The following is a 24,535-nucleotide window of genomic DNA, read 5'->3' on the forward strand; positions in this document are numbered from 1 at the left end:
TCTCGCCAGCCAGCTCTCTCCCGCTCTCATCGATGGAGCTCAGTTCGATCGTGGCTCAGTTCGGAGCCAGGGGCGGGTCTCGATCGAGGGGGCTCGGACCGCGGTGGAGTGGCTTCGGTGGTTCGATTGGGAAAGCCCCCCGACTCCACGCCCCTGGATGGGGGCTCTCCGCCAAGCAGCAGCGGACTCTCTCCGAGTCGGACTTGAATGAATTTCTGCCCAAGTGGCCAGCCAGCAGATGGACCGACCGCAAAATGGAAAAATGGAGAATGGAGGTCGGCGATCGGCGGGCGGGAGAGCGGCGGGCGGCTAAAGTTGGGGCTAAAACCAAAACCAAAACCAAAGCCAAAAGCAAAAGCCAAACAGCCAAGCAGCTAAACAGCCAGCGAATGGCGAATAACAACAGCAGCAGGTAGATCAGTTGTGAATCTGGCACAGGCGGACGAATATCAACAAACGATTTGGCTGGCTCGGCTCCAAGCGAGGCAAATTAAAATCGAAAACAAAAACAAAAACCAAAAGGCCCGATCGGATCTCGGATGTGTGTGCTGTGTGTGTCCCTGTGTGCGTAGATCAATATATATATTATTATTGTGATTTTGCCGCAAGTCCGTCGCGAAGAAATAAATCAATAAGCTCCGGACCAGGACTCTTCCGGAGTGAAGAGTCGGAAGTCGTTGGTCGTCAGTTGTCAGTTGTCAGTCGGGAGTTAGTGCAGAGATCGCCGAGCGAGCTGTGGACAGGCTCCCCCAGCAAAGGACCAAGTGATTAGCTAGCATAAGCCGAACAAGGATATCTCCTCGCGGGGACCAGCTTTCCCGCCCAGGGGAGGGAGGAGCGTGTGCTCAGACTGTGCCAAGGGGGCCAGCTTGGAGCCCTGTTGGCCTTTTTAGCAACATCTGTTTGCCCAGCTTCCCATGTGTTGTATCTTGGCTAATTGGCCAGCTCCCGCCCGCTCCCTCGCTCCCTCGCTCCTCGCCCGCCGCGCTTGTTTGTTTTCTTTGCTGTTTTCTGCTTTTTTTTCAAGTGATCGCTTTGAACCGTCCTCCCTTTTTTTGACAGTGTGTGCCAGTGATCTGATCTGATTGGATCTCGCGATTCTAGTCGAACTAGAACACCTCCGTTTCGGTTCGAGTGTACGGTCCATACCTGTATTCCAGCACTACTATATATAGTCAGCGGTCGTGGGCCGAACCAGCCAAAGCTATTCAAATGGAATCCGAGCGGATCGGTCGGTGGACCAGCGGGACCTGTACTTTTTTCCAGTGCACCTCTATGACGTTGCCACGGTCGCCTTAAAAGGGCTTCGCATATGCCGACAGTGAGGCCAGGCTCGGGCGGAACCCCAACCGCACTAGAACCGCTCAGCACCACCGCCAAGGCCCAAGCGCCTCGCCATCGCGGCCCATTCAGCGATCCGCCGATTTGCTGAATGAATTCGATCGGTCGCCGCTTTCCAAGGCGCTCTCAGCCCGGTCGTGATAGGAATGCCGCACTGTGGCTGGCGGCCGACCGACTGACAAGTACAAGCAAACACACCCACATGATAGTCTATATAAACATTGGCATACGGATCACGGTTACGGTTCTGTAGTGCCCGGTGTGGGCCGAAGAAAGCAAGGGGCTGAAGGGGGAGAACCCGATCACTTGTTCATATTCAGCGATCAATATTAGCAATGCTTGTGGTCCACAGTTTCTCTCAGTGCTCTGTAATGTGTAGGTATGCAAATCATTTCGGTCGCCTTGACGGCGGTCGTCTCGCGCATCGTAAAATCCTCCGCTCCGATCTTGTAGATCGCTGTTTTTGTGTCACCAATGTGGCTCGGGTTCGACTGTTTTATTCGAGTTTCGAGAACTCAAGTTTAAGCTTGAGTTTCATTAACAGGCGGGGGCGTTCCGAACGCTTTTGGCCATCGGAGCCCAAAAACGAAAACTCAAACTCATTTTGACCAAATGTGTTTGAAACTATGCGGTTGAAAAACGGCGAGTGGGCAGCTCCGCCAGTTCAACGTTGTTTCGAGAGCAGCAATTATCGCGAATAGGCCAACAAATCACAAAACATTGGCCGGAGATGGCAGGCTGCTGAGATCTGTCCCAGGAGTCGAGTCAAGGCAGTGCCAAACCACTTGTGCCAACGATCGCCAGCTGAAGATGGATGATTATAATAATGGAGACACAAAATACGACTCCGAGTAACCCCTCAGTTTAAAAATAAACAAGAAATAGTCTTATCAACGTTTTAAAAGCAAAAGACGTTGGAATAACATACTCTGGCGCCACCTGGTGGACGTGTTTATCTGCCAAAAATCGTAGCATACTATTGCGCGCGCGAACTAAGTTTAGAGCCGAGACCACAACCAAATGTGAACTCTTGCGAGCTTTAAACTAATTTTAAATCAGAGTTTTTAATTATAAGTGACCTGTTTGATTTATAGGCTGTTGAATGGAATTGAAAACTAAAGGAATCCGGAGTCAACAATAAACCCTTCAAACTTCCCAGAAGCCATGGCTTTGAGCAAATCAAAGGCCGGCGCCAAAGACGAGCAAAACGAACTGGTGAGTACCCCTGCCCCACTAACCACAAACCACCCACCACCCACTACTCCCTGCAATGTAGAGAGTGGAGAATAAAAATAAGCAATAAACCCGCCAGAGATCCAGGTAAGGGGCACTAAAGTAAGTAAAGCTCGGCGGTGCGGGCAAAAACAATGAATGGCTTGGCTGACGGCAACGGCAACGTCGACGACGACGACGACGACGTCGGCAGTGGCTGAGGCAGCGGCAGCGGCAGCGGCAGCGGCCGAAAAAGTTTCAAGCTCAGGTGTAACAAACTAACGGTGCAGCTAGCCGCAGAACCGCAGTCGCGACGCGCCATCGAACCGAGCTGAACTCGCGCGTGCGCGCTCTCTGTTTCGGATCTTCGACTCGACATTCCGCCTGCCACAGGCCGCAAGAAGAACACCACTGGGACAAAGTGCAGCCCGCGCTCGACTTCCGCCGAGGTGCACCTGATTTTTGTTGTTGTGCCGTTTGGTTTAAGCCGCCAACCGACCGCCCCTGGCGCCCCTGGATGGCCCAGGCCGAGTGCAGTGCGACAGTGCAAGCGAGATAAGGCTAAGTGCGCGAGCGGCCGCGGAGAGAAGGGTGAGCGCGCACCACACAAGCTGGACAAAGAAGAAGTTTATTATCTCATTCTGGGGCATCTATCGGAGCCGCGAGCTCGGCTCCGAGCTTTTCCGCTCCAGCGTTATCTCAGCCCCCAGCACGGCGCTGTGGCCAGTGATTAGATCATTTTAATTGCAGAACCGAGCCCGTACTCGTACCCGCAGCCCATTCCAATCGCCGTATACGTGCAAAAAATTAATCATTAGCTCTGGCCCCTAGCTCCCTAGCCCCCTAGGCCCCAGCCACCCCCCACTCTGCTCGCTTCATTTCGTTTTGTTGGCTCTATTCGCTGTCGTGACATTTGTTGTTGTTTTTATTGCTGGCTGCCATTGCATATTTGCTGTACATTCGGCGTTTAGTTTGTACTTCCATTGCTGCCTTCGCCGATCTTCGTGTGTTGCATCATGGGCATCCCCATCCCGATCTCCATCCCCTTCCCCATCCCCATCCCATTCCCCAGAAACAGCGCACGTTCCACATCGCGCATACGCCACGTTGGCCCAGCAAATTAGTTCTAGTATTGGCGCAATATTTCGCCAGTTTCCAGTCTTCCAGTGGGCCTGTGTGTCTCTCTGTCTGTCTGTCTGTGTGCCGGAGAGTGAGCCCCGCGGGCCACGAAAATATTTTCCCACCATTAAGAGGCCCGCCAAGTCCGGCCCCAACAACAAGGCTGAGAAGCACTCACATATAGCCACAAATCATAGCCTGCTCACAAAGTGGACACTGAACAGCGAGAAACGCGGTGCACCTCCGGAGGGAGCTCTCCACAGCCCAAGCTCTGTGCCTCGTCTTGGGCCCACATTTTCCCGCAGTGCAGATCCAATAGCACCCACAACCGATGCAGTTGTTGTTGCTGGTTATGTGTGGCTGCCTTTTGAAAGAGTCAGTTTGTTGTCAGTTGTTTATTGTTGTTGCTGTGGCTGTGGCTGTGGCTGTGGCTGGCCGTTGTTCAACTTGTTTGTTTGGGGCTCCGGCTGGGCCAAGAAGCGAGCGGCGCCGAGCGCGGGAACTGCTTCGGATTTTTCCCGCTCTTCTAAAGGAAACCTCTTGTGGCCTGCCCGCGTGTTTTTTGGACAGCAGCCACAATTCAATGTCTTTGTATGGCCAAGAGGCGTGAATTAAATGCAACTACAACCACGCTGCGCCGGGAGCGGGGTGGGGGCTGGCAGGAGCCCCTTCCAGGGGGTTGCAGGGGGCACGCTGGATGCCTGTTCGTCGGAGACCAGTGCGTGACTTTTGGGCTCGGCTTCGAGTTTGTCTCGGCCTCTCGGCCCGTCTATAGCTGTCTGCACAGAACGAAATGGCCCAGGCCCCAGAGCCCCGGCTCGCCTTCTGGGCCTGCCTTTCTCTCAGTGTACCGCTGGCTTTTGGTTCAAGTAAAAGGCACTGCGATTGCATTAGGAATTGTCAAAGCCCCAGCTCCAGCTCCAAATCCCAATCCGAATCCGAATCCAAACGAGTCGGATTATTTTAATTTCGGTTTGGGCCGCTGACTCACATCTGGGCGTGGCGCTGCCCCCTCCCTATGCCGACTCCTTATTTTTTGGCCACCTCGTGACAAAAGAGGCGGCCTGTCGCTGCCGAAAGCGGCCGAAGAATGCCCGGGAAGAGAAGCTCCTCCTCCCGCCTCCCGCCTCCCGCCTCCCAGACCTCCTCCCTTGCGGCATGCGAGCCACAAATCGATTTGGCCGGAAGCAATTACAAAAATGGCCAAATTGCAGTCACAATTGATGGCTATTGTTATTGCTGTTATTGCTGTTATTGTTGTTGTGGCGGTCTGACGTCATAGGCTGGGGCGATGGGCCAAAAACACCGAAAATAGCAATTCAGGCAGCGCGGGGCTAGATTTATTGTCCGATCGCCTAATTATCGATTCAAGAATCGTTTTGAGCGCTTCTGGGGAGTGCGGGGAGGCGGCGGGGCCTCCGATTCCGATGCCACATCCGTCAGAGCCCCTGGAAGTCGGCCGATAAGTGGCGGTGAAGACGGGAGCGATTTTATGGAAATCATTTGCTTCCAATTAGTGGGTTTTCCGTCCACAGCCCGTTTCCCCTTCATACTGTTAGTGCCCTAGTGGCAGAACTCCGTTTCCCAAGCCAGCTGGCCGGGTGCCCCCTGACCTGACCTTTGAACTGACCAGCCAAGCTTGCTTTTGGCCGAGTTTCTACTACCTTCGGTTTCATTTTACCGCCCTGACCTGCGCCGCTGCCCTTTGCGGCCTCCGGGTCACTGACCCTGGGGGGAGGGGGCGCGGATCTGGCCCACTCCCTCCTAGGCCGGACCCACGGCCAGATCCGTTCACGGGCCGCGGAAGAGGCCTAATGAGCTCGGAGAACCGTTCTGGGCTTAACGCTTCGCGGATTTAACGCCCACTGGAAGAAGGGGAGGAGCTGGAGCTACGAGTTCGAAAATATGGCCATCATGATGAGCATGTGATAGGTTTCATTTTAGGGCCGGATAATAAACTTCTTCTTGGTGTTCTTGATCTCTGTCTCGCTACTTGGCTAATGTGAATGATTTGGTCTAGAACCTGGGTCTCGTCTTGGCCAGCCAGAGCCGGGAAGCGCGATCTGCGATGTTGTGCTCGCCTTGGAGTTGCTCCGAAGCAATTGGATTTGGAACTGAGGCCGGTAGAGCGCGTGGAAGGGGAAGAGGAACCAGAGGAAGAGCTGCAGCTGCAGCTGGAAGTGGAAGTGGGGAGAGTGGATCCGGGGGGCAGATGTAGATGCAGCAGAGCCGCCGTTGCCACCGACACCGCCAGATGATCGAATGGTGGTGATCCTCCTACTGTCGCCATGCACATGCAGCCGCAGCAGCAGCAGCAGCCACGCCCACGCCCACGAACCCGCCCACTCATCACCACCATCAGCACCACCCAAGCACAAGAGCCTCAATCAGCATCAGCATCAGCACCACCAGCACCTGCACCATCCACCGCCCACCGCCTCCAGCTCGCCGGAAAGCCGCGACTCCCGGAGCAGCAATGAGTCCTGCTCCACGGGCGACACCGCCATTCCGGCGGCCGGCTTCCTGCAGCGGACACCGCCGGCGCCCCATCCCCTCCAGCCTAGTCATAGTCGTAGCTACCGACCACTGCCAGCCCCCGGCCCAGGCCCAGGCCCAGGCCCCGCTCCCGTCCACGCCTACCGCCCCGGAGGATGGGCGCCCCTGCAGTCCTGGCCGAACGCCGTGCCGAACGCCGTGCCGAAGCCGCCGCGTCAGATCCACCAGAGCCACCCGGTGGTCTTCCGCGTCCACCCATCACTGCCCCAGCCGAGTCCCAGCCCGCATACGAATCCGAATCCGATCCCGGGGGGCCATCATCCCCGGGGAAACCGCTTTACTAACGCTAACGCCACCACCAACACCACTGACTACGTGCGTCACGTGACCCGGGTTAACTTCTACGACATTGATACTTCGCAGGTCGAATTCGAGTCCAAAGATGACGAGGAGAGCACCGAGGCCACTGGAAGCAATTGCGATACAGAAGCTATTACCAAAGAAGGTGAGTACCGCAGACTGTTTGGCATTCCTCCCCAGAAACTAGGTAGTATTTGGCCAACAACTTGGCGGGAAGAGTTGTCAACAAAGAGGCTAGAGCTTCGGCTTGGAGGCCAATTAGCATGCAAACATTGGCAGCAGTCGGTGAGCGGAGCTTGACATGGCTGATGAATGGGCGGGGACAGGTCATGTCGGGGAGCTGATCGATCAGAGCGCTCGATGGCAAGTGGGTGCGACAGCCGAGTGGCATCATCGCTCCCAGGCTCAGAGGCAAGCCAGCGACAGCTGAAATTGATCGCCTCCAGCGTGAGATCAGATCAGAGCGCAGATCTGGATGGCGTGGCCTCCGATTACTCACTCGATTGCTCATTCGATTTTCGATTGCACCCTGAAGGGGCTCGCACATCAAGCATACGCCGTGGTGGCCCGGAATGGAAGTGCAACGAAAGCGCGCCTCCATTGCCATACTCGCTTTCATATTCATATTATATTCGTTTTCTATTCGTTTTCTTACTCATTTCCATAACTGATAATCAGATCTGCTAATCCCGAATTCCTTTCGCTCCCTGCTCCTCCAATTACAATTAAAAACATGTGTTATGAGAGCCCCCGCGGATTCCGCTTGCGGAAATCGTAGAAAGTTTCGATTTAATTATGTGATTAACATAACACAAAGGCAGCCAGCAGCTAGCAACTTGCAACTGGCAGGCAGCAACTTGCAACTGCAACAATAAGTCGATTACTGGCGCCAATCTGAAAAATGTATGCACAACAGCTGTGGAAACGTGTAAAAATTATAAATAACAAGCGGCCGCAACAAAATGCAAAATGCAAAATGCAAATTTCAGGTCCACGGAGCACAGCACGGCGGAGCGGGCGACAGTGAGCCCCTCCGGGGAAAGGTGATCCGGGGAGAAGATTTCCCACGTTAGCGGATCATTAAAACCCAACTGCGACTCCAACTGCGCCTGCCACATGCAAAGGCGAGGTGGCAAGTGTGGCAGTGGCAGTGGCAGCTGGGGCTGGGGCTGGGGCAGGGGGCAGGCTCCGAGCTGAGCCCCCCTGGCAGTGTCACTGCGAAAATATTCGTCACATTCGAGCAGAAACATATCGGCCCAAGGCCCCTGATCTCCGATGTGAAGCGCGGCCTTGTCCGGAGGTTGTGAAAAGCACAACTGCCTGGCAGTTAGAGCTGCGGGCTGGGAGCCAGAACTCGGCCACTGGAGGGGCGAAAACGACTGTTTATCGCCTATGTGTAACTCGCGGGAGGTCGTTTCTGTTTGTGGCACAACTGAGCCAATAACCGACTCCCTGGGCCATAATTCCCCAGTACGACAAGGTGTGGCGGCAGTGACAGGGGGGGCAGGCCATAATCGATACCACAATTAGTCCAAGTGCCGCCGCCGAGCCGCAGATGCCGGAGATGGTAATGCAATCTCTTTGGCTGTGGAAATATCCACGACCTGCAGACAGGCCGGAGCGGAGCGGATTGGACCTGCCACAAATCGGTTGCAATCGCCTGAAATCGAGGCTTGTTAGGTGGGCGTGGCGCGGCGGTGCAACAACATAAATCCACATTATGTAGCGCCAGGGGCCCGTATCGCCTAGGAACTGGCCCCAAACAATGGGCCACAAAGTCGAGAACGGCAACCAGTAACTGTTGATCAGCAACCTGCAACTTGCAACATGCAACCTGCAACAGCTGTCTGCCCTCTTCCCGCTGGTGGTATTTGGATGAGGCTTTCCTCTCCACATCCACCAGCTTGTTGCCAATACTGTTCATTAAACAACTGCCCCTGCTATTCTCCGAGTGTGGAAATGCTTGACTACCCCGATGGATACCCAAGATGGGAGAGAGTGGAGGGCGGGGGGCGGGGAAACCCAACCAGCAGCAGTTGCAACAATGCGGATACATACGTGCGAGCGGAGCCGGGTGCTCGAATGATAAAGATAAACAGTCTGGGCAGGCAAACAGTCGAACAATAACGACAGATAGCCGAGGCCCTCTACAGTGGGGACTGCCTCCTGAAGAACCCCCGCCGGCACTCCGGGCTGGGAGCCGGCCCTTCCCGGCCAGCCAGTCTCGACTTCAGTTCGATCTGGCCAAGACTGGCCAAGAGCTGGGATCGGATTTAGACCAAGACTCCCCGCCAACCCGAGGAGGGCTGGGGCAGGGGCTGGGGCAGGGGGATGTGGCAGACAGACTTCGCGACGTCTCGTTTCGGTTTCTGGCGCTTTGCATTTCCATTTGCATTTGCAGATAGATTATGTAAGCGACCTTTAATGGTCCAGCGATCGCAATGCAGGCGAGGCGGACGGACGCCGAGATTCAGTTTGGGGGGAAACGTAATCGGGAAATGGTAATGGTGATAGTAATGGTAATGGTAATGGTAATGGGGATGGGGATGGGGATGGGGATCGAGAAGGAGGAGGAGGCGGACCTGGACAGGAGAGACTCCGCTCAGCGTCCACCCCAAAGACGAAGGAGCAAAAAAGTGGTTTGGGAAATCAGTGCCCAGATCACGCTGCCCAGTTGTCGGATGTCCGCCGTCCCAGCTCCTAACAATCAGCTTCCAGCTTGTAGCTCCAAGCTCCCAGATCGGGGCTCCAGCCTAGTGCAGGTTGCCCAACAACCAGAGCCCCCAAAGCTGGCTGTTTGGACTTTTTTTCTCACTGGCGGGAAACAGCAACGAGGCTGCAGTGTGGAGGCAGGCTTTTTTAGAGGCCTTACTTGTTATTAAAGCTGATTTTCCCATGCCGTACGAGATTTATTCAATTTAGTTACTGTTTACACCACTAGTCTAGACAATTCATAACTTTGTTAAGTTAAGTGCGATTCTATTTGTATCTTTGCCGATTTTTGAGATATTCCTGTGCGGGTTACACCGTTGTTTTTGCAGTAAAAATCTCCACAAAGCAGGGTCTAACCTGAGCCACTAAGCTAAGGTGCGCCACTTCAGGATCAGACTTCTATTGACTGAGATATGATCACGGATTGCCCCGAAAATATCACTTTTTGAAGTCCTGGATATTTTGTGTCCTAGATATCCTTTTTTTTTGCATTCCGAAGCCCATATCTTTGGTAATTTTAAAGCAATCTTTATGAGGGATACATCATTGTTGGTAGTTAAAATCGCCACAAAACTGCATCTAAACCTGAGGAACAAATTTTTTATTGATTTTCGATGATTTTTTATGATGGTACCCCTTTAAAAATTTTCGAAAAATCTATCAAATTTGGGGTGGTCAGATTTTGATGCAAAAAGCAAGTACTCAGTGCGCTGAAATCGGAAAGGTGCGCCACTTCAGGATCAGACTTCTATTGACTAAGATATGATCATGGAAAGCCTCGAAAATATCACTTTTTGAAGTCCTGGATATTTTGTGTACTAGATATCCTCGGATCGATATTTTTGTTCAATTTCGAAGCCCATATCTTTGCCAAATGTTAAGTGATTCCTATAAGGGTTACACCGTTGATTTTGTAGTAAAAATCTCCAAAAAACTGCATCAAAACCTGAGAAACAAATTTTTTATCGATTTTCGATTAATTTTTATGATGGTACCACTTGGAAAATTTTCAAAAAATCTATAAAATTTTAGGTTGCCGGCTTTTGAAGCAGAAAGCAAGTACTTGGTGTGTAGAACTCGGGAAGGCATACCATTTCTGGATCAGACTTCTATTTCCTGAGTTATGATCTTTAAAAGCTGTGAAAATATCACTTCTTTCATGTCCTAGCTGTTTCATGTCCTGGATCAGGAATTACGAACTCTTTCGAAGCCCATGTCTTTGCCAATTTTCGAGCTTTCCCTATGAAAGATACACCCTTGATTTTGTTGTAAAAATCTACACAAAACTGCATCTAAACCTGAGGAACAAATTTTTTATCGATTTTCGATCAATTTTTATGATGGTACCCCTTGGAAAATTTTCAAAAAATCGATCAAATTTGGGGTGGTCAGATTTTGATGCAAAAAGCAAGTACACAATGCGCTGAAATCGGAAAGGTACGCCATTCCAAAATCAGACTTATATTGACCGAGATATGGCTATGGAAAGCCTCTTCAATGTCCCTCTTCCTGTCCAGTAGAACAAGTACGTAGCTAGTTCCGATTCCAAGCCGTACTCCCGCTTCCTGAAGCCCTGTCTTAGCAGACCAGCACTTAAACCTATTCAAAATACATTAAAGTGGCTAGAAACCTTTGTGGCCAAAATGGGGCATCTCTGGCTGGCGCACGACGAGTACTGTTAGTCGGGTAAGTGTGCGCGCCAGACTAGACCAAGACCGACTCGGACTGGGTCCGACTGGGTTACGTAATTTGGCGAGCAGCTCGCGAGCGCTGAAGCGCTTCCCCCTCTCCGCCCGCGCCCCAAGCCCGGCTTGGCGGACTTCTTTTGTTAGAAAAGGCGAATCCCAAAATGGGCATGAGCCACATGCAAATGCGGCGGGGAGATCTTGGCCAGTCGCTGCAGTTGCGCAAGCCAAGAGACAAGAATGGCAGAGTCGTTGGGCAACCGCCACGGCGTCCTGCCCGCCAAGAAAGCTTCGCCAGAGCTTTGGCTTGGGCCCGAACCCGTTCTGCCAAGTGTGGCTCGCACCAGTTTAGTAGCCGACTTTCGGGGGGCCTCAGCACCCAGAGCACTCAGTATCTCAGCCAACTAACCCTTTCGCTTCGGCCCTTGCAGAGGAGTGGATTACGAAACGCAAGACAGAGCTCACAACCACCAGACAGATCGAGACGAGGGTGAAGCGGCAGGTGAAGCTGCAGGATGGCAAGGTCATCGAGGACTCCGGGCCCATTGTCTCCACCAACACCACCGAGGACACCGACAAGCAGGAGACGGAGACCACGGAGGTAGGTACTCGCTGCGGATCTGGTGACTCTGGAGGACTGATGTCCTTTCTTTGCAGAAACGCGACCTCGACCTGCCCGACGACCTCGACGGAAACGCCCAGCTGACCGACGTGGCCGCCCTGCAAGCGGCCGCCGCCAACGAGTCCCAGCTGGCCCAGATCCAGGAGGTGTTCGGGCCGGCGGACGGAGCCGGGAAGCTGGTGAAGCGAATGGTCCCCCGGCCGGCGGACGGGCTGGTGCGGCAGGTGGACGACAAGCGGGTCATCTCCCACGAGGAGGTCAAGGACTACCACGAGACGGAAGACGTCAAGCACCTGGGCGACTTTACAGACCAGGTGAGTGTTTTAACTTTTTTTATGAAGGATTCTGGTGTCAGAATTATATTTGTATGAAGGTGGACTACCTTATAAGGAATACCCAGGGTGATGGAAGCTATTTTAGACGGTTAGGGGACGCCATATTGGTGACCACACTCACAAGAGTCTTTAGGAGAACCCCTTGAACTAATCCGCTTTAAATGAACCTCAAACTGGAACAGGCTCCAGGAAGACAAGAGGCTGAAAAGCGAGGGAAAGCCCGGATTTGCTCTCATTTTCCTATTAGCCGCTGACGTTGATGGCCTGAACCTTCACTCGGCAGTGGCAGGGGCCTGACCCCGCGACCCCCACCCCCAGGAGGCACACTATTCATCTTCGGGCTCATCCTCATCTCGCTGGTGGCTGCTGGAGGCTGTGGTCGTGGGCTGAGCGCGGCTCTAGTGGGCTTGTAGCTTGCTGGAAAAGAAGAAGAGCAGCCAAGACCGGTTGGCCGAGAGAGACAGGAGCGGTTGGGGCCCGAGGGGGTATCGAGCACTTGGCCAAACTCTTGGGCCCAGGCCCCTGTGAGTCGACGAGGACATGTCCTCTGGTCCGCAGGACAGAAGTACCTGGGGAAGGGGCCCCAACTGGGCTAGCTTTTCTGCCAGTGCACGGGGAATGGTAATCGGAGCCAGGAGTGCGGACAGGCAGCCCGAAAAGTGGCGTAAATAACTGAAAATCAATTCGGCGTTAAGAGCAACAATGTAGCAGCCCTGTCCGTCGCTCGGCGGCTGCTTTAAGCTCGTTCGAAAGTTACTGCTGCCTCGGTGCCTGGTTGCCTCGTTGGTGTGGTTGGTGCTTCGCTCCAAGCTGCATCCCGCTGGCGCTCCGCGAGCGAGAGAGCAGCCTCTCCCAACCGGTAACGCATTTGCGAACCGGTAACAGGCCGTGGGGAGCGCTCGGATGGCACGAAGCGCGGAGCAGCGAACTCGAGCCGCGCAAGTCGAGCAGTACGGACGGATACGGACGAGTGTGGCGCGAAGAGTGGCTTGTAGATTTGTTTGCTTTCTTCGCAGAGTTTACAGTTATCCGCTTTTGTTTTTCTCGCCGCGACGCGAAGGAAATATAAACAAATAATTAAACGGCAGAGCTCAGCAATCCGTGATCAAAGATCGGTGATCGGTGATCGGTGATCGGTGGTCAGTGAGCAGTAACTGGAATCGATATCCTCCGTCCCCCTCTCCGGGCTGTGCTTGTTGCCAATTTCTATGTGACCCCCGTTTCTCGCAGTGCCGTGTGATCTGTGCTTTGTTTCAATTCAGTCGCTAATGCGTGGGCTCTTGGCCAAATTATAAATTATAAGCCGAAAGCCACAAGGTGCTGCAACCGCCAGAGCGCTGTGGAGGAGACTTCGGGCGGAGGACTGCGGACTCCGGCGCTCCAATTTGCATAATTATCGAGGTGCGATCTGGTCAGCAGATAAGTTATAAAACCATCAGCTATTTGCATTCGAGTCACGAAACAAAGACGTCTTCTGCGGGAAGGTCTTGCCCGATTCTGGGTAGTTCAAACCGGTAGTGGGTTGCGGTTAGCCAGGCCAAGAGTGGTGGCCATCCCGGAGGTCAGGCAGGAGCCTATTCCGGAAACAGTAATCCACTTTCGACCGAAAGGTCACTTGCTGGCAATACAGAGATTTAGAAATTCTTGTTTTTCCTGATATCGATTTTCGAAATATCAAGTACCTGGCCACCTACCACCTGGGAGCTGGAGCTGGAGCTGGGAAAGGCAAGGCATACACACTGGGGGCTGCTGCCCAGAGAAAGAGACGGCAGCCAGTGGGCGACAGAGAGGCCGAAAGACTCTCCCGAAGGCTGGCTCCGAGCAGCTGAGCAGACCTGTTCTGAGACCGAGCTCCGAGCCAGGTTTAATCAATAGCTTCTGCTTCTGCGCGGCTCCTGCTTGGATTTCTCGGATTCTAGGCGTGTCTGCCTTGGGTCCATGAACCTAACCGCACGCACACACACAGCTGGGGCCACAGACACAGACACAGACACAGGTAGAGGTAGAGGTAGAGGTACACGGGGAGACACAGATACATACCCGAAGCTGGGGCTTCCAGGGCGGACCACCGTCTGCCCAAACTTAATTGGCCGGCCGAGCTGGTCCGACTCATTTCTTTCTGTGCAGAAAAGTGTCTGGAATGTGAATTCAAATTCGTGTCTCTCGGAGTTTCAGTTTCCAGGTGTATCTGTATCTGTATCTGTATCTGTGGCTCGGGGCAGCTAGTGAGCAAGTACTTGGTTGGTACTTGGCTGGCCGCTGCGGCCTAACCTGGCCGAAAACCCGTTTCGAGTCTGAGTCTAGGTGCCCGTGCCAGTGCCCGTGCCCCCACACGCTATGCTAAGCAAGGCAGGCCCAAACCGAATCCAATCCAGCCCAAACAACTCTAATCGGCAAATGCCAATCAGCCAGCCAGCGCCAGAGCCAGAGTCAGAGTCAGAGCCAGAAACAAAAAGGCAGCTGGGTGGCAGCCATGGGTGGGGGAAGGGCAGTCCACGCAACGGAAACTGGGCTCGGAATTCGGCTCTGACTAGGGCTATAAATAGAGTGATTACTGTGGAACACATTCATAATCACGAATGCTCTTTCGAAAGTGAATACCAGAAAGAGCACCAAGGCCCTCTTGGCTCCGTTGTGCTTCTCGAGCATTATCATATGCAGGCGCGTTGGCGGTGCTCGAATAATAGCACTCGGATAGCAATAATCGATAGACAGACTCGGCCCGAGGTTCCACGCTGCCAGTCACCAAGTTTCCAAGCAGCAGCTCCCTGGCTCCGATCCCCCGATCCGATCCGATCCGATCCGAGGGGTTGAGCAACTCCCAAGGCAAACTGGTCTTGGTCGAGTCCACCAACTCGCCAGTGTCCAATGGCTTTCTGGCAGCACTTACTGGCCAGCATGGATATGTATACTCTGCTCCGATACCGATCCGCGGCGACCCTCTGCCACCCGCTCCCAAATTGGCTCATTTCTCTCTTTTTCGGCAGTTTTGCGCTGCGATTTGATTTTGTTAGCATTGTCTTTCGCTTCTTGGCCCGGCCACTTGGCTTGGCCACTTGGTTTGGTTGCTGCCAACCAGCCAGCCTGCCTTTGGCCAGCCACTGGGCCACTTGGCATGCCAGGCCACTCTTTCCGCACTCGAATGTGAATGTGCTGGCTTCTGCGGGCCAGCAGTTGGCTTTCAGCAGAGAAGTACTTAGCCGAGGCCCCTCCTGGCCCGCCTGGCTCCGCATTCAAATTCAGTTCGAGTCTGGGCCAGCTGAGGGCAATAAAGCGAATCAAAGTAAATCACAGGCGCGGGGAGAAGTTGTCAACGCTGAGGGGACCTGACTCGGCGGAAGAGATGGGTCTCCAGACCGCTCTTCCACTCTTCCCAGAATCCATTGCCCCCGGGGTGATTGCGGTGTTTTCGGGCCAATGACAAATCTGTCGAGCCGCGGCGGGAAGGGCAGGAAGGTGAGTCGAAGACCTGAGATCTGCCGCTCGAACTCTGCGTCATCGATCGGTATTAATCACCTCCGTGGCCTTCTCCGCCGCCCCCGACTCTCTGCGCGGATTCGGGCCTAGTGTGGTCTTCGGTTTGTTGATCAATCATCGAGGTTGGCGGCGCAGAAAGGCCACAAAGAGGCAGCCTATCTGCATATGTGCTGGGGACTTCGTGCTCGCTCAATGGGTTTTCTGAACAGCACGAAATACAAATGCCCCGGGCCTCGGATTAGTGGCAGCCACTCTTCAATAAAAAGAAAAGAAATACCAGATGGGTGAGCTTGCACGATAGCTGGCTCAGAGACTGGCTGACTGGCTAGCTGGCTGGCTGGCTGGCTGGGGCTGACTGGCTAAAAAGACAACTGGATGAGCAACAACAAAACACTTTCTACGAGCGTTACCGTTAAGCAAGGTCGTCGGACAAGCACCAACAACAACAGGTTCGGGTGGTGCAGCGCAGGTGTGGGGCAGGGGCACTCCTCTTCAGTCTCCACTCTTCGCTGTCCAGTATACAGTCTTCAGTTGACCAGCGAAGATCACCCAGGCGTGCCTTCTGCCCGTCATCCGAGTAACACCAGCCCCGAGAGCCAAGACATCCAGTGCGATTCGACCTTGGGCTGTCCATCTGACGATCCACTGCAGCGGAGGGTACGATCCACCGACATACAGCTGTGAGAGGGCTTCCCGCTGCTCTTTGTCCTTGAGCCCTGAAGCAGAGACTGGCCTGCTTCTCGGCCGCAGCTTGAGTCTCCAGGTCCCGTTCTGGCAGCTTCCCCTCTATCACTCCCTTCTCGGGTTGCACTCCCGTCCGTTACCGTTACCTCAATGACGTTGCCCCATCCACCGAGTCGGCTGCAAAGAGTCGGAAAAGTAAATGGGATTTGTGTTTTGTGGTTTCGACTGTCTTGCTCTGAATACCCAGAGCCCCAGCCCCTTGGCTCGGAGGCTCGGTGGCAAGGGAGTTGGGAGCCGCCGCCATGTGCAGCGACTGCATCGCTGCAGAGTGATGCAATCGGCAGGGGATCGACTTCGCGGAGGAATCTGCCAGGCGCGGAGGAGGCGCGGATGACTTGATTTGCCAATCTCGGAGTCCGCCCTGCAGCTAGCTTTCGACTCGGCTTAGACGAGATCTATTTCTAGACCCACCCAAGGGTGCCGCAGCAGCTCCACACATAGAACATTACATAACATTGGGTAGACTCCAGGTTCGGAATAAGAGTTTCAGAACTGGAAGGTGGAGGACTCTGATTCCTTCTGGATGGCAATTTGCAACTAAAGATCCCATTGATATCTAATTTGTAGACCTACGTAAACGCCGTCAGCCAGGGCGTCGAGGACCTTGAGGCCATACTCTGCTCCCCGGAGAGCCAGAGGCAGCTGGTGCCGCTGGGACCCCAAGTGGTGGCCAGCCGGAGCAAGTCGCGGAAGACCATCGATTCGGAGGACACGCAGAAGCGCTGCCTGGCCCAGGAGGACGGCACCCTGGTGACGGAGAGCCGGCGGACCACCGAGCACGAACTCATCCTCGACGACGACCTGCCCCCCGGCGACCAAAGGCATGCCCAGCTGCCGGCGGCGGAGCACGAGCAGGTGACCACGACGGCGGCCAACCAGCGCTTTTTCCGGCAGCGGGACGAGCAGCATGTGGACCTGCTAGCCAACGGCCGACTGCTGTCCACCGAGATGCGCTACGCCGCCGAGACGACCCAGATGGACAAGGACGGAGCCGGGGAGCTGGAGCGCCCGGGCGACTGGGACAGCCTCTCCGACCGGATGCGCAAGCTGCGACGCTCCCAGCAGCAGCAGCAAAAGGGTAAGTGCTCCTTGGTCCCCAAGTTAGAAAGCTGCGAGCAACCTAACGCCTAATCTTTCCACAAAAATCCCCTCCAGAAGTTGCTCTATTGGCTGATCGGAAGGACGCCCTCACAAAGCGGCCCCTTGACTTTGACCGGGAGGAGGAGACTCGTAAGGGCGAAACCATGAAGTGGCTGGAGTCGCACTTCGGCAGCGAGTCGACCGCCTCGAACGACTCCCGCGACGACGAGGTTGCCCCCGAGGGCGACGTGGTGGAACCCACCAAGAAGAGCTACTTCAACGTGACCATCAAGTCCCAGAGCCAGCCGCAGCAGCACCCCCATGCCCACCAGCATCCTCACGGCCACGCCAATGTCCACGCCCATTCCCACCACCATCCGCACCATCCGCAGACGCTGCCAAGGAGCGCGGAACGGGAGCGGGAGCGCGAGCGGGAACGCGACAGGGACAGAGAGCGGGAGAGGGAACGAGAGAGGGAGCGGGAGCGGGAAAGGGAGACAGAGAGAGAGCTGGAGCGGCAGAGAGAAAGGGAGCGGGTGAAGGTGGCCACCTTGGAGAGGAAGCCTCCGCCCGGCGGCCTCCAGACCGGTGGCAGTCGCTCCAAATACTTTCAGGGCATCTCCAACTGGTCGGACCGCAAGGATCCGGCTCCTGCCCCGCCTCCTGTCACGGCCGTCAACCACTTCTCGTCGCAGGCCTTCCGCGAGGACCTCCAGGAGACCATACGGCGCAAGAACCAGGTCTCCGGACGAGATCCGGCAGGCTCCTTCCTCCCGGAGCAGCCTAAGGACAGCTACGTGAGTCGCGAGGACATCTTGCAGCAGAAGCGCCAGAGCCTCTCCTCACAGTTTCTGGCCCGCTCCATGCGGGGCTCCCGCGACGCCCTCGACGATCTGGAGGCCATACCGGGCCCGGGTCGTGGGCCGGGACCGCCGCGGCCCGAAGAGCCCTCCCACAAGCGGGTGGCCTATGGGCACCACCGGCGTACCAGCAATGGGGTCAATGGAGCGACATCCGCATCGGCTCCCTTGGTGAACGGGCGTGGGAAGAGTTACGAGCCGGCTCCTCCGCCGCCAGCCCCGCCCATGGAGTTTGGCGGCAATGGGAACGGAATGGGCGGAAGCCATCCGAGACCCACGGTCCCGCAGCGACGACGTGCCATCGAAAAGAAGCTGGTGGAGCACACGCCTTCTGTGCACTCCCAGGCTCCGCCAATCCCCGTGCCGGCAGCGATCGCCGGGCCGATGTCCTCCGGCAGCCAGCTGGAGCCCCCGCCGGACTACTCGCCCCCGCCGCGGAGCCGCAGCCGCTCGTCCTCGCCCCAGGTGGACTACCTGATGACCAGGTTTGCAACTCCGCAGCTTCTCTATCCGTTTATACTCATTCCGATCCTTCTAGGGAGATGCCCGCCAGCACGATGACGCTCAGTCGGAAACAGCAGCAGCGGACGCGTTTCGCACCCACTTCCAGCTACCCGCCCGGAGGAGCTGGCACCCTGCACCGGGGTCATGCCGGCGGAGCCGCCACCTCGGCCTCCACCTCTAACCTGTCTGCCATGAGTGCCCGCAGCGCCGGTGGGGGCAGCTCCAAGCCCAGCCGCATGGGCCAGGTGATTGGCAACTCGCTGCGGAAGCTGGTCAGCAAGATCAGGTCGGCCAGCGCGGAGCGAAAGTTCCGGATGAAGTCTTCGGTCAGCAAGTCCCGGGAACAGTCGCCCAGTCCAGGCCACCACGGAGCCAACGGCGGAGGAGGTCCACCACAGGTGACCACCTACCAGCAGTACAATGTGATCGATGGGCACATTGGCCACAGCCAGGAGTCCGAGGACTCTAATCAGAGTGACAATCACAGGAGAAGGGAGCGCGAGCGAGAGAGAGAGCGGGAAAGAGAGAGGGACAGGGAGAGGGAGAGGGAAAGGGAAAGGGAAAGGGAAAGGGAGAGGGAGAGGGAAAGGGACTCCCAGATGCGTCCCAACTTCAAGCGGGCAGAGTCCGCCGATCCGCAGCTGCAGAACCTGGAGCAGCAGACCATTAGTCCCCGGCAGCGGTACTATCTGGGCGAAGATCCCTACTCGAGCACCCTGTACGGCAAGGAGAACCTTTACGAGCGGCGGCCACGCCAGCGGCAGTACGAGGAACGGCAGCTGGAGCGAGAGGACGACTACTACGAGCAGCGGGGACCCGGCGGAGCACCTCCGACGGCTCACACCCTGGGCCGGTACCAGAAGAACGGCCAGCGCTTCAGCGGCTCCACGCCCAATCTCCACCAGCAGCAGCAGGACTACCGCACCGCCCAGACGCTGCCGCGCAAGCTGCACGAGCAGCGCCAAACCCAGGGCCGCTACTATCCCCCGGCTTCTCAGCCTCCGACGCTTAGCCTCCGGGGAGGGAATCACCAGCAGCCGCCCAGGGGCCCATACCACCCCCAGTCGCAGTCGCAGCACCAGCCCCATCCCACTCCCAGCCAGCTGAACCAGCAGCAGGGTCCCGCCAAGCCGGCCAGGACCTACGCCAAGGTTCTAAACCGGAGCAAGAGCTTCAACGTGCACGGCATGAACGGCAGCAACGATCCCAGTCCGATTTACATCGAGAAGCTGTCTCGGAACAACTACCCGCCGTCGGGAGGCGGCGGCGGATACGGTCTCGGCCAGGGGCCAAACGCGAACTACAAGTCCAACCCGCACCTCTTCTCCGGCAAGGACAACTCGCTGAAGAGCGGCCTGAAGAGCCCCTCGATCGTTAACCTGATTAGCCGTAGCCAGAAGGACCTCACCAAGATTGGAGTGGCCGGCCATGAGGACGAGGACCTGCTGCCGACGCCCTACCCAGAGCCGGACAAGAAGCAGCTCTACTTGCGCGGCCTGCACCAGCAGGCACCGGACCTCTACCGGGTGATCCACGGCGACGAGGACTACGCCGGACCCGGAACGGCTGGGCAGCGCAGCAACGGACACAAGTATCCGCTCCAGGCCAAGTACTCGCTGGACTCGCGCTCCCCGCCCTCGGTGGAGCTCAACAAGGACACGGCTAGCATTGTGCGGAGGAGCAGCGAGGTCGAGCAGCAGGGCCACCACTTGCGTCGCGGATCTGGGGCCACTATCATCGAGCTGCGGACCGGAGGCCACCGCAAGTGAAGGCCTCGGTCGAGAGCCTCCCCCGAGTATCCCCCACACCTAACCGGAGTATAAAATCTGCTAACAAGTGCTCGGCCCAGGGGCTTCAGTTTCATTTGTCAAGCAGCAAATAAAAATGAAAGGCCAATTGAACTAAACAACGGAAATCCTTGGAGAGTCCTCGGAGAATCGTCCTTGGAGAACGTGAGAGCGAATGTTGCGCGAAGTGGGATGCGCAGTCCCGCTGTCCTGCCACGCCTTTTCCAATCGTAATTCGATAATACCAAGTAATGCCTACGTCTAATTGCAGTATCTATATCATTTTTGTTTTTTTTTTTTACTACTAATATTGACTTTTTGTTGTATAGATGTATCGTTACAGGATAAACTAACTAATATAACTAATATAACTCGATAATACTTGCACACGTTTGATTAATAAACAAATTGCAATTAAAATATTAAATAAAGTGCCAAAATAAAGACGAGGCCTCGCCACCAGTTCTCCTGGGCAATGCGGGTTTTCCCCCACTACGTAAGCCGTTGCGTGTTACGTAAGCAAGTCATTCCATTTGGCCATTTTTTCCAGTTCATTAACTTGCTTCGCTCCTGTGATTTCCGTCGCTGCTTTTCAAATATTTGCATGTTGCTACACTCTGCAACTGCGTCTCTTCCACCCGGGTGTTCATCACACAATTATTCAAATAATAATGGCTCGATAAAGATCTTTGTACATTGTAGCGGTCAGGTGGCAACTAAGTCTGCGATTTACGATTACGACCAACCTGGGTCAGGTTGTCCCATAAAGATTAATTCAAACGTCGTTCATACCAAGCCCGGTTACGGGTATCATTGGCTTCGAGGGCCAATGGTCGCTCGTTCGACTTGCAATCCCTCCCTTTTGATTTCCTTTCCTAGCTCCTTTAATCCTGCTCTCTGGGCAGCCGTTCCATATGCTCCGTAGAGTTCTGCAGGCTGAAGATCGAATATCGTAAGTTTGTAAGATGATCTCTCAGCCTGATCTTGTCTGGAAATCATTTAGCACCAGTTCTACCAAAGGGTAGAATCGAGGCTGACAAGGTAATAAAAACCGGCCACGACCATTAAACGATTTCTCGCGGATCACCGCCGGATCTATTTGAACATCCGGGGTTAGGTGGCTCGGTTAGACTTTGCTTTGGCGCGGCCAGATGGGTATGGCCAGTTGTGCGGCATCTGTCGCGGAGCTTAGTGGTGATGTCGTCCGGATCCATGTTGCTCCAAGTCCTTCTAATAGTTCAGATAGTCGCTGCGTTCGGCGAAAGGGAGTCCCTGCTACTAGACCTGGTAGACGGGGTTGTCCAGGAAGGAAACAGTGGAAACGCCACTCTTACCACGTGCGAAAAGGAACTGCTGCGCCTCCACGATGGCCTGGAGAAGGAGGCGCCATGGGCAGTAAAGGGTAAGTTTGTGAGATGTGCCAGAGAATATAACCTGATAACTCTGATTCCCGTCAGCGCGGGACGCCTCCGGCGAGGGCTTCGGTGACTTCATGATGGGCCACAGCATGTGGCTAGGCAGCCCGTCCACCTGCCGGGCGGCCAGTGAGCCGGTGCTCCTCGACTATACCGAGCGGGACGCCCGCCTGCTGCGCACCATAGCACCCTTTCCCCTAGACTACCTAGTGGCTTACGTTTGGCCCCACTCCTCCTGGCACCTAAAGCATGTCATCAAGGAGGAATCCCTGCTGCACATCGGCCTGTGCTTGCCCCGGAGCTGCGACTCTCCCGAGATAGAGCATCTGTTGCATGGAATCCTGGCCGCGGGCAAGGGCCGCTCCTTCCGGCGATGGAAGATGCGGCCAAGCTTGGCCGAGGTGAAAAGGCCGGGTCTGAGGGCGGACTTCTTTGCCAGCCGGACGGTCCAGCTGTTTTTGGTGCTGTCCGGGGGCCAGATGCTGCTCTGCCTACTTTCCAGCGCTGGCTTGGCCCAGTACTCGAAGATCTTAGCCTGCTTTGACCTAAGGAGCAACTGGCAGCGCGCCTGGCAGGTCAGCGCAGAGGAGAACAGCTGCATAAACGGTCTCCGCGTGGTCACCGCCTTCGCCCTGCTGGGAGTCCATGTGGTCTGGTACAAGGTATTCGCCGGGGACCCCTCGTTGAAGCTCCTAGAAACCGTGACAGCGATGACGATGCGGCACACCTACTGGCCTAGCACGGTGGAGGTCTTTTTCGTGATCAGCGGCTTCTTGACGGTGTCCAACTTTTTGCGCGATGAGCAGCTTCAACAGGACATCGCCAGCGACGGTTTATCTGGCAGAAACGTGCGTCGCTTTCTGGGCCAGGTCTTTCGGCGTTTCCTGCGCCTAGCGCCTCTCCAATTCATGGTCATGCTTCTGGGGTCCGTGGGATCCCAGTACCAACGGCAAGTCTCTCTGCTATACGTGACTGTTCCACATGACGAGATCTGCCACCGGCACTGGTGGCGCAACCTGCTTTTCGTGCAGAACCTATTTCCCGTGGTGGAGCTGTGCGGCTCCTGGACCTGGTACCTGGCCTGCGACATGCAGCTCTATATGCTAGCGCTTCTTCTGCTCTTTCTGCACACCCGGCACCCCCGGGTCGTCAGGTGGCTGGCCGGTCTACTCCTGGCCACTAGCATCCTCTACTCGTCGGTGATGATGGAGCTGCTGCAGGTGAAGCCAAACTTTGAGGAGTTCTACCAGGCAGGCGAGTGGTTTTACGTGAGTCCCGTCATCCGCTTACTAGCCTACATCGTGGGCGGGGCCTACGGGTATTCCCACGCTCGTGGCTGGGAACCGCCCTCTGCCCTGCTCCTGCCAAATTGGTGGTCCAAGCTGGCTCTTAGCCTGATCCTGGGCTGGCTGCTGCAGAAGGTTCTAGCGGAGCAGCTGCCGGCGGCTAGCGTCCTCGGCGCCATTATGGCCGTTTTACGGCTTCTGGTGGCTACCTGGGCCGGCCACCTAATCCTGAGTGGCGATGGCCGGGATGCTTGGGCGCCCAATCGCTGGCTCCTGACCCTTTTGCATTCCGATCAGCTGCAGCGGATGAGCAGGTTCACTTACGCCATCTACTTGCTGAACCCCATCATTATCATTTGGTTCTACCACTCCTTTACCTCCGCCATTAACGCGGACAAGACCTTGCTGGTGAGTTATCCAGCGTGCCTCTCCGGCAAAATGTTCTAGACGACTCCTTTAACCTCTCCCATGTCCTTTCAGATGCTCCTGACAGTGGGCCACTCCGGCATTTGCTACTTCCTAGCTATAGTAGCCACCTTGCTGATCGAGCTGCCCTTCAACCGATTATCCAGCCTGCTCACTAGCTCACGATCCCCCAGAAAGAAAACTCCTTAGTTTTATAAAATATATTCTTTTCCCTCCTCGTTGTTTAGAAGAATTAAAGGTATATGTTTAGTAGATCACTATTTTTATAAATACGGTCGACATCGAGCAGTTGGCCATCAATATATCCTAATTTTGAGTTTCCAATTTATCCGAGGCGAATTTTAAAGTAACGATGAAGCAAACGAATTTTGAACCACCGACCTCTAGTAAATTATTTTGAATTTGCCGCCACCAGTTGTGAACTAAAAATATGGATGAACTGAAAGGTGTTTGAATTCCCCACCTCCAGCGAACTAAATAAATCGATAATCTTAGCGGACTTTGAACTCCCCACCCCTAACACACTAAAAATATCGATAAGTAAATCAGTTTCTTGAATTCCCACCTCTAGTAAAGTATTTTGAATTCCCCACCCCTAGCTAGGTGAACTAAAAACATCGATGGACTAACCAGTTTTTTAGAAATTTGCGCCGCGTTTGGACCGCCAAGGCTCAACTTTCGAAACGCATATCTTGGCCATTTCTTGAAGGATTTGGAAAAGGGATATCATTTCGCAATCAGGACTTCGATATCCTTCGAACTGCATCCCAGGATTTTGAAAATCGGGCAACAAAATTTCGACCCGATTTTCGCGATTTTGACAGGGGTACCATCAGGATTTTTTGTAAAAATTGGCGAAAATTTTATTGTCCGATTTTAAAAAACTTTTGATGCAGATCGAAGGATATTGATGCCCTGGTTACAAAATGACACCCCTTTTCAATATCCGTTAAGAATTAGCCGAGATATGAGCTTGCAAAGAAGCGCCTTGGCGGCCCAAACGCAGTGCAAATTTCTTGAAAATCGTATTTGTTTGATATGTCCGATCTTTTGATGCAGTTCGATGGCGATTAG

The 24,535-nt window shown here is 55.0% G+C and overlaps 2 protein-coding genes across 6 annotated transcripts; both read left to right on the forward strand.

Moving 5' to 3' along the window:
* The first annotated feature begins 352 nt into the window (after positions 1 to 352).
* LOC6503847 (zinc finger CCCH domain-containing protein 13) lies at positions 353 to 20,783 on the forward strand. Of its 5 annotated transcripts, none has more exons than XM_032452668.2 (8): positions 353 to 412; positions 2,436 to 2,556; positions 6,592 to 6,673; positions 11,357 to 11,526; positions 11,583 to 11,861; positions 16,671 to 17,181; positions 17,259 to 18,528; positions 18,582 to 20,783. In XM_032452668.2, exons 2-8 carry the CDS (start codon positions 2,506 to 2,508, stop codon positions 20,314 to 20,316), a joined length of 4,098 nt encoding a protein of 1,365 aa, XP_032308559.1. In that variant the 5' UTR covers positions 353 to 412; positions 2,436 to 2,505; the 3' UTR covers positions 20,317 to 20,783. The 5 variants fall into 5 exon arrangements, with proteins under 5 accessions (XP_032308559.1, XP_001963710.2, XP_044572990.1 ...); XM_001963674.4 differs by having other exon boundaries at positions 383 to 564; XM_014905606.3 differs by lacking the exons at positions 353 to 412; positions 2,436 to 2,556 and adding an exon at positions 2,842 to 3,144 and having other exon boundaries at positions 5,693 to 6,673.
* A 688-nt stretch (positions 20,784 to 21,471) lies between these two features.
* On the forward strand, positions 21,472 to 23,713 carry LOC6503848 (O-acyltransferase like protein). The gene is made up of 3 exons (XM_001963675.4): positions 21,472 to 21,736; positions 21,792 to 23,443; positions 23,516 to 23,713. Exons 1-3 carry the CDS (start codon positions 21,532 to 21,534, stop codon positions 23,648 to 23,650), a joined length of 1,992 nt encoding a protein of 663 aa, XP_001963711.1. The 5' UTR covers positions 21,472 to 21,531; the 3' UTR covers positions 23,651 to 23,713.
* The last annotated feature ends 822 nt before the right edge of the window (positions 23,714 to 24,535 follow it).

This window comes from Drosophila ananassae, chromosome XL, assembly GCF_017639315.1.
Source record: "Drosophila ananassae strain 14024-0371.13 chromosome XL, ASM1763931v2, whole genome shotgun sequence".
NCBI classification, from domain to species: domain Eukaryota; kingdom Metazoa; phylum Arthropoda; class Insecta; order Diptera; family Drosophilidae; genus Drosophila; species Drosophila ananassae.